This window comes from Orbicella faveolata, unplaced genomic scaffold (assembly GCF_042242905.1).
Source record: "Orbicella faveolata isolate gen_17 unplaced genomic scaffold, um_ofav_v1 contig_47, whole genome shotgun sequence".
Taxonomy (NCBI): domain Eukaryota; kingdom Metazoa; phylum Cnidaria; class Anthozoa; order Scleractinia; family Merulinidae; genus Orbicella; species Orbicella faveolata.
In genome coordinates this window covers 12,033,575-12,042,500 of record NW_028301577.1, presented here as the reverse complement: position 1 = coordinate 12,042,500, position 8,926 = coordinate 12,033,575, and the positions used below count along the sequence as shown (strand labels likewise).

Sequence of the window (8,926 nt, the reverse complement as noted above, 5' to 3'; positions counted from 1 at the left end):
TTGCATTCACTACAACTCACATACATGTATCTCTACCAATAATATTAGAGAAATGCATGGCTGAACTGGAAGAAAAAAAATTTAATTTTGAACTAATAGGAATCACGGCAAATAGATTACATGTTACCGACTTACCCTTCTGGATGATTAGGATTGTAGATGTACAAGGCCTGATGGCAGCAAAGAATAAATTAGTTAAAGATTATACTTGCTATCTTGCTCACATGGAATACAAAAAGTCGACACTGACAACTTTATAAGTTAAAAGAAAGCTTGATGGCTGTGGTGCAACGTTCTCTTAATCCAGATCACGTGTAAACAGCTGCCATCAAGCGTTCTTTTTATTGATGGATTTAGAGGATTTAGAATTAGCTGAAACATTTTTACTATCATCATTATCAAAAACAACAACAACAAAAAGAGTCAGTGGAACAAAGGTTATAAAGATTTTTCAACAAAAATACCTCCTGACTACAGCTATTTTATATTTAAGAACAAAAAAAATATATTAGAAATATACAATTTATAATAAATTAGTAATAATTCTAAATGTTTACCTTTCCTGTTGCATCAACCAAGTATAATGTGAAGGAGTCCGCATGGCATGCTGATGATGACAAAAAAAAAGAACAGAAGATAAAATTATAGCACAAAATGAAGATCTATAGAGCTGTACATATACATGTATGCAGTACAAAAATGTAATTTTTGTGTAGGTTAATTAGTCCTATTATATGTTTTCTATGGGCTGGCTTAAAAACTAAACTAAAATAAATTACACTATTTAGAGGGGAGGCCACATCAGCCTAAGCTGGTTTTCAAGCTGGTTTTCAAGCTGGTTTTCTATATCTGGGTAGAATTGGAATTTGGAGATGCTGGTTATAGTGGAGTGAGGAAAACCGCAGAACCTGGTGAAAAACCCTCAGAGCAACACGAGAACCAACAACAAACTCAACCACATATGGCACAGAGCAAGAATTGAACCCAGGCCACATTGGGAGGCGGGCACTCTCACCACTGCACCATACCTGCCCCTATGCCTGCTCCCATATACAGGCCAATCTAAATCAATTGACTGTCGTACTGAGCGGTTTTCATTTGTCATTTGAAAATCAATTGGTTTTGCATTAACTATGCTACTTGTACCTGTACCTGATTGGCTTAAAAATCTTGTGCCACTTTTTCATCCAATCAGAAGTGAAACCAAAACCAGATATAACTCGTTCTCACTAATTTTCCTGCACTTTGCATCAGGTACTATTGAGCAAGTAATTACATTGAGTCTTGATTGGCTAAACACTAAATTTTCTGTGTTCTTCTGTGATTCAGGGCTGGAAATAACAGTCCGTCATCGGACATTGTCCGACCAAATTTTAAATATGTCCGGCCAATTTCACATTATGATCAGACATGATGTCCGAACATTTCACTAACACCAAGTTGCGTGTATTGTCCATCCATAAAATTTAGTTAGATACATTGTTGAAAGGCTCGAAATTGCAACTGGTATGGTCGCCAATGCGGCTAAAATTTCATCTTTGGTGACCAAAAATTCTGGTTTAGTCGACAGTCGAAAATACGTCTGCGTTCACAGGCTACTATAATGGCGGCTACGTTTCTCTGTGTTGACAATCAATAATGGTTATTTTCTCAGACATTATGTCCTTCCAGGAATACATAGTCAAAGATCTTTGCTTCTATTACATTGATCAATATAAGTAAAGAAGGCAATCTATCCTTTTGCTTTGCTGTAAAGGATTCCCTCACATCGGAAAATTTGCAAATGGGTCGCAAATGCCTGATCATGTTTGAAATAGCCCTATAATGCATCGCAAACCCTTGAGCATTGAGTACATCATATATGCCTACCGATTGTGTCTCTTGGAATGCATGAATCTGTCAGACATTACTTCAGCTATGTATACAAAATTAGCGGCCAAAAAAGTCTTGGAATTTTTTTCTTTACGGCTTTTATGCATTGAGTTCTTTTCTAAATGAAATTCCTACTTAGTCGCCAAATAGCTACTCAAGAAGTTTTTTTTAATTTTGGGCCCTTGACTATGACAGTTTGAGCCATATCCTGGAGCCCATTATGGGCTCCTACAATATCATAAAGCAGAAGTGTTCATCTTTCCTGTACTTGCCAAATAAAGTACTCTTCAGAAATCACCCTATTATGCATTACATGCATTGCGATATGCTGTTAGCCCTTCATGTATATACCCTAGAGTCAACTTTGGTCAGGAGCCCATCACTAGGAGCCTGCAACTCCCATACTAAACCCATGACACAGTATTTTTACAAACCCGTCTATTTTCAGGCCTCTTTTCCCATGAAAAAGGTCAGTTCCAGTCAATGATTATGAGCACGAATCGCTAAGGAGAAAAATGGCGGCCTCGGGTGGACATTTCGACCTAATCTTCCGGTGAAATTATAAAGTCCTTGATTATGATTGGTCACTGCAGGGGTCTGAATTCGCGGTAAATTCAAACTAAAAATAGATGGGTCTTAAGGCCGAGATAGGAATAATTGGAGTAGTTGCACACTCCTAGTGATAGCCTTCAATAGAAAACTAGGTTTGCTTGAAGAACATATAATAATCAGGAGATAACCAGTAAAGATCGGTGCAGTCATCTTGTAGATTAAGTCATATAATCATCATAAATGATAAATAGATGAAATTTAAAGGCAGTTTTAAACGATTTGTATTGAAAATCTTTACAGTATGCTAATAAATTTTATTATGCTAATTACTTATGCAGATCAATTATGCAAATTAATGTCCAGTCAAATTGATAAGATGTCCAACCAAAATGAAGATTTGAAAGGACACATGTCCTGTTAAAGAAGAAAAATTATATCCAGAACTGGTGATTGGCTCTTCCCAGAGTGATTACTTTCAATTGGTTTTGGTTTTATGACACTCAGTTGAAAACCGCTCAATAACAAAGTCTAACTTTACAGCTAACTAAACTGCTGAGCATACATGTATGTATGGCAGAGTCTACAGCCCATAACTGATTCACTGCCTAATTTCTAACACCAGTTAGTGCCACTTTATTTATCATCACCAGTCACTGTCCAACATCTCCGTGTATAGCTAAACTAGACGCTCTAAGAGTGTTTACTCGGGTGTCGTACCACAATATCAAATCGTACTTTACGAAAACGTGTATTGGACACAATAAAAGCAAACTAAAGAATAAGGATATTTTAGCACAAGAGTTCCGTTTAGACATTTACTATTCAAGTTGCTTCATTGAGTATCCTCCTCATCCTATCACAAGTTGTAAGTTTAAACCATTTTGGTTCAAGAATGAAGCACAGCTGTCTACACATTGATGAAGAAGTTGTTTGCAAAGAATTTTCGAGGTCTTTTTACAACTTATGGTGATTACCTTGTACATGCTAGCAGAAATTGTACAAAGTTTGTTTACTGGTCGTGGCGATCCGAGTAAATTGTGTAGCTGAACATCTTTGCCATTTTACCATCTTAAACCTTTTTCAAGAGTCATATCTTCTTTGGAGAGCAAATAATCCCTTTTGAGAAAGCCAAAACAAATCATGATAAACTCCTTCGTGAAAACAACACTCCTGTGATTAGGCTCAAATTGCATTGCACATAATTTGCATAAACTTTCAAGTTGTGTATTTTGCCGACAACCTCCAAGAATTTGCGACTCTTAACACAGTTTATGAAGAAATATTAAAGCTACATATTTTTATTGAATCAAGGCGGGAGTATTTTCAAAAAGGACTCATAACGGAAGATGCGGCATTCTATTTTGCTATGTATGTTGGTTTCATGCTCGTCTAGTTCATGTCACACATGATTTTCTTTTGCAGTCAGACACAGTTTTCTAAAAGAATTGACGATTGATAAGACTGCTAAATATATTTGAACTACTAGTGAAATAACTGGCTAAACTATTGTCAATGCAGATTTTCCTTAGAACTTGGCAAGAACATTGGTTCGTCAATAATCCCGCGCAGTTTCCCGCACAATCAAAGGTTCAATTCTCCCACACAATGTGCCTCCAAATTCATGTTATTTTTTTCCCTGCACCCTACTAGAAAGCCAACTGACTTGGAGGTAAGATATTTAATTCAAGTTACCGAAAGTCTTATCTTTACAACTTTGGAGATCGACATATTTTGTGCAGTGAACGAAACAAGTCGCATGTTTTTAATGAGCTACAAGTCCAAAAAGGTTTTCGTATTTAGCTCGTTTTATTGCAATATGATTTGTTTTACTGCAATGTTCTAAATAATAACAGCAGTAGCCACATTACCTGCCTATTTTTTGCCAGTGTTTTCATAGATTGAACTCATACTGCAATCGGCTCAGTTGTTATCTCACAAGAACGTTTCGAGCATGAACTTTGCTTACCTGGCTGGCTTTCAAGCAATATAATTCATGGACCAACCCTTTCTGAAAACGATCGACATCTTTGTATGTGAGATGAACATATAAGGCGTGATTCTTGCAAAAAACTTTCTGCATAAAACACTGATTTCTGTCACAAAGAGCGAGCAATGTTGCGTTTCTCCTCCCCAGTTTCCATGGTCTACGCATGGAACACCTGGGACCATGAACCCCTTTTGGCGACCAAAATGCTTGCATTTTATGACTCGGGCTTTCCTACGGAAGCCCAAGTAAAAAAGCAGTGCTTTCAACAAGATCCAGCACCTGCCTGAGCCCTGGTGGCAATTCTCTTGTGAATGGCCAGCTATCAATGTTTCCAGTTATTAAAAGGTGGCCAGGGCTCTCCTCAAGACGAAGTTCTTATGAACCTCTCTTACCACTGTCTTGCAGGTGATGACCAGAGTGGTCACCTCAGGGGATGCCAAAATGACAAAGTTTAAATCTGGGATTCTCCCTACATGTAACTTCTTGACCCTAAGAGAATGTCATTAAAAGTAGACCTCTGCCGATTGAGCCACAAAAATGTGTCAACTATTACAAACATTTCCCCCGAAAATGCCAAAAATAAGTCAAAATAAGCTTTCCTTCACATTTGGGATACATGGTGACCTGTACAGTAGACCAGGAGAGTTTGGCATAGATGCTACCTGCACTTTAAATCTTATTTAAAACACTTGGAAACATGTGTTATTCTTGATGACTCCTCTTAGAAATAATAAACGATTTTTCGACCATTAGTCACCTTCTGTGATAAGTGAAAGGAAATAAACATACAGCAGTCTGAACCCTGGTGTCAAAGAATACAAGGGTTAACCACACAATCACAGAAATCAGCAATATATCTTCACCTGATGCAATGCAGTTAGCCAATTCCATTAACACCTTCTGCTTGTTGGGAGACTGATGAATGTCATTTGTCAACTCCTCCAGCATTTTTTTCTTGTCACTGTGTACACAAAACTGTCAACAGAAATGTAACAGAATCAATAAATTAGTAAAAGTTCTCAGGAAATACAATATCCTTGGTGAGGCACTTCAGTTAAGTTATTTCAATGAGTCAACAGAATGCAAACCTAGGAGCATAACTCCTGGATAAGATGTCACATGTACAGTACAGTGTATCAATAGTTCATCACAGCTAATCCCCCAACACTTTGAGACATTGTTAATTTTAATGGCTCAATTTGCCAAAAGATGCCACACAATACTGCTGCAAAGTCTCCTCCCAATTAACCGAGCCATATCACAAAGTAGAGAGGAAAAATTTAAGAGTTCTCTGGACAACCATTACAAAGAAAGTGGTTACTCAAAAACAAAAAATGTATGAATGATAAAAATTTATATAATTTACAAAAACACAGGAAGAAAGGAACAGGTGAAGTTTGACTTGAGATGAGTGTCATGTCCTTCATTTTTTCAGACAGAAACATTAAAGCATGCATGCTCGGCAAAACAATGAATTTTGTCAGTATGTTAAAATTTGATCATAGTAGCACTTTAAAGTTTCTCTTACTAGTCAAGAACCGTCCATTTTTTATTAATCAATAAATTTTCTTCCTTTGCAAATTTTGTGTCAATCATATTTACTGTAGTATTTGTTAGTAACTAAAACTGTGCATTTCTCTTGGACAAGCCATGTCAGAGATTCACCAGAACAAATCAAATGGTTGCTTGTAACACACAATCAGAAAGAGCTATCAATAGACCCTGTTCCTGTCCAGGATGGCTTTTTGGCTTGACACAAGTGCAAGCAATAATGATTAAGACCAATTGATTATGCTATTTTTGACATAATTTGAAGCAAGCAGATGACTCTTGTGGGAAATTTGCCGTTGAAAATCTCACATTCAGTTTGACTCGGTCAATTAAATGAAATGGTAATAGAAGTTATATTTCCCAAGAAAATTCTATTTTGCAATATGTTCCAACTGTATTGTACTTTCTTATGCATTTCCATCAATAATTACAGACTACAATTTGTGGAGAACAATTACTACGCCTTTCAATAACATGCGCACTCTAAAATTCAAAGCTCAACCGACAAATGTGTTTTTCCTTACCGCCAATCAAATGTTCGGCGGCTTCTCCCAGCTTCCAACTACTGTGGAGCACATGGTAATCAAATCAAATCATTGAGCACAGTTCAGACAACATAGTCGAAAGCTGGGAGGCACCACCGAACATTTGATTGATGGTAGTGAAAAACGCATTTGTCGGTTGAGCTTTGAATTTTAGAGTCCACATGTTATTGAAAGGCGCGGTAATGCTCAGTTTACAGAAGATGTCAATTGAAGGATTACCCACAAAATGTTGCATAATTTAGTATAATTTGCGTATTAAATTTAATCTTTCCCAGGGGATTTATTCTCAGTCCACGCACACATGTGGAAATTATCTACTTGTGTCTGATTGGACTGACATGGAATATTAAATCTTTATATGGATTGAAAGGCCTATAGGGTCTCGGGCAAAAGCCCTCTGATTGCCAAAAAACTTCTTAAAAATTAATGGAACAGACGTCAAAAGATTCGAACCTTTTACTTTCGGGGCATAAATTATTAATAATTTCCTGAACGCTAAAATGAAAATTAGCCGGTTCCGTAATTTTACGAGAATCCCCATGTGTCGATCACGACTTACAAATTCCATAATTTATGAAATAGGCACCGATGGCTTCTTTGACAAACCGTAGTATAAGCTTATTAAATGTTCAAAACTTAGTCCAACCAGTATACATGACTGTTGTTTCTTGGATTAACGTTCATAATTATTGAAACCTTTATCCCCTTAATTTGTTACTGGAGAGGAAAACGTTGTTTGGGAAATAAGAAATTAAATTGAAATCTAGTCGTTTCGAAAACTGCTTTGGCAAAACACAACATTCGCAAAAAAGTAAATAAATAAAAGAAAATGTCAATTTTCGAGTAAAACAAACACAAATGCCGGCATTTGATTTCGAGGTTGTCTTGTAAAACAAGGATATTTTCATGTCAAAAACGTCAGAACTATCCTGGGATTAGGGAACATAAGCTTACCTTCCACTTCGACAGAGACGGTCGGTGAGGATCTGAAATTTTGAAAAAGAAAATCGTTCTCAACAAGAAACTAATAAGAATTAATTGTATTTAACTGACCACTTCGATTAAACAACAGGGCAAACGGAAACACGCTGCTGGTTTCTTACTTACCACTTTGTTTATTATTTTCATGACCAAGGGAATTCGCAGGTTTCTTGCCGCCTTTGTTCTTTAATTTTCGTGTTTTCCTGATAAGCCAGCGCTCTAAACGGTCTTGATCGACATGTTTCATAACATAATCCTCCAGAAACACGGGATTTGCTCGAAGAAAATTTCTCACTGCCTCCTCATCCATCTCTGAAACAGGACAAGCAATAATATGGTCTGTTCGCATCTTTTTTTGCAAAAATCACACACGAAAGGCGCAAGTGCGCCACGCTTCGTACTAAAAGGTATAATCGTGAAAATGCAATTTATCTCTGAAAAAAAAACCTCATTACAATGTAATAAGAGCGCCTTTTTTAAGCCACAACGTAGTCCAAAAGTATACAGTATTGTATTTCTACTGAGTTTTATGATACATAACCAAACGATCTCTGCATCACATCACGTCAAACAGAACACTTTAAAGTGAAAATTGGAGCTATAAAGGTCATCTTAAAACTGCGTTACGGGTCAACCTACCTTGCCCGTTCGCAATCGCTTTTCCTTGGACCAAAGCTGGTCGGAACGGTCCATCGCCAAAGTTTGCGGTCAGATCGATGTGGGTAATGTGACTTCCCGTTCCGTGGTTGTTTGAAGGTCGGTTGCTAGTATGCCCTTTCGCTGCCTTCGCCGAGACCGGCGACGAGCCATGTCCGCTCGAAACACGCTGATAACTTGGACTGTGGCGCGAACTGCTCGGTAAAGGTGGAAGCCGACGATTCCCAACCTGGCGTGAAGGACTTGACATCAGGATTTTTGCCACGGGTTTCCTTTCATGCCAACTTTTTAACGTAGAATTTCGGCGAGCGCACAAAACGATGTTTATCTTCCATCGTTAAGTAAGAAACAGCTGCCGTCTGCAGATGGTCACGTGACTCAATCTGGTCATCTGTCAAAAGCGCCAAAACAATAATGCTACTTCAATTGTAGTTTTGCTCACTTATCGTATCAACGTCTTTTTTAAAAAAACTTATAAAAAGCGAAGCGAGCCGCTAGAACGTGCTAAGAGACAAAAGAAGTGTTTTGGGTGGTCGAAAAGAATAAAAATTTATTCGCCATAAATTTCCGCTCACAGCATCGTTTGCAGTAAATTGAAAGGAGACAGAGATAAACCTAGACAAAACAAGTGTATATATTTTTAGAGCTTTTAAACACACAGGTTTTGGATCCTCATCCTTTAATGGAATTTTCGCCTGAATAACGCAGGCTAATGTAAAATTTTTTTAAAAAAAATTCCCGGCTTAGCTCGCGGAGGTATAGTTCGCTTCCCTTTCCAGTT

At 37.5% G+C, this 8,926-nt stretch overlaps 1 protein-coding gene across 2 annotated transcripts in view; it reads right to left on the bottom strand.

The window, feature by feature from the left end:
- The window catches only part of LOC110058152 (putative 3',5'-cyclic phosphodiesterase pde-5), a 26,364-nt gene extending 17,832 nt beyond the window's left edge, over window positions 1-8,532 (bottom strand). The window contains exons 1-6 of one of the 2 annotated variants that reach the window (XM_089279466.1): window positions 8,128-8,532; window positions 7,615-7,800; window positions 7,462-7,493; window positions 5,275-5,386; window positions 558-607; window positions 136-170 (exon numbers count right to left, since the gene is read on the bottom strand). In XM_089279466.1, the coding sequence (XP_089135592.1) occupies window positions 136-170; window positions 558-607; window positions 5,275-5,386; window positions 7,462-7,493; window positions 7,615-7,800; window positions 8,128-8,395 (683 nt within the window). In that variant the 5' untranslated portion in view covers window positions 8,396-8,532. Of the gene's footprint in view, window positions 1-135; window positions 171-557; window positions 608-5,274; window positions 5,387-7,461; window positions 7,494-7,614; window positions 7,801-7,943; window positions 8,092-8,127 lie in introns of those variants that run through there. The other variant, XM_089279467.1, reaches the window with a different exon arrangement.
- Window positions 8,533-8,926: the final 394 nt, after the last annotated feature.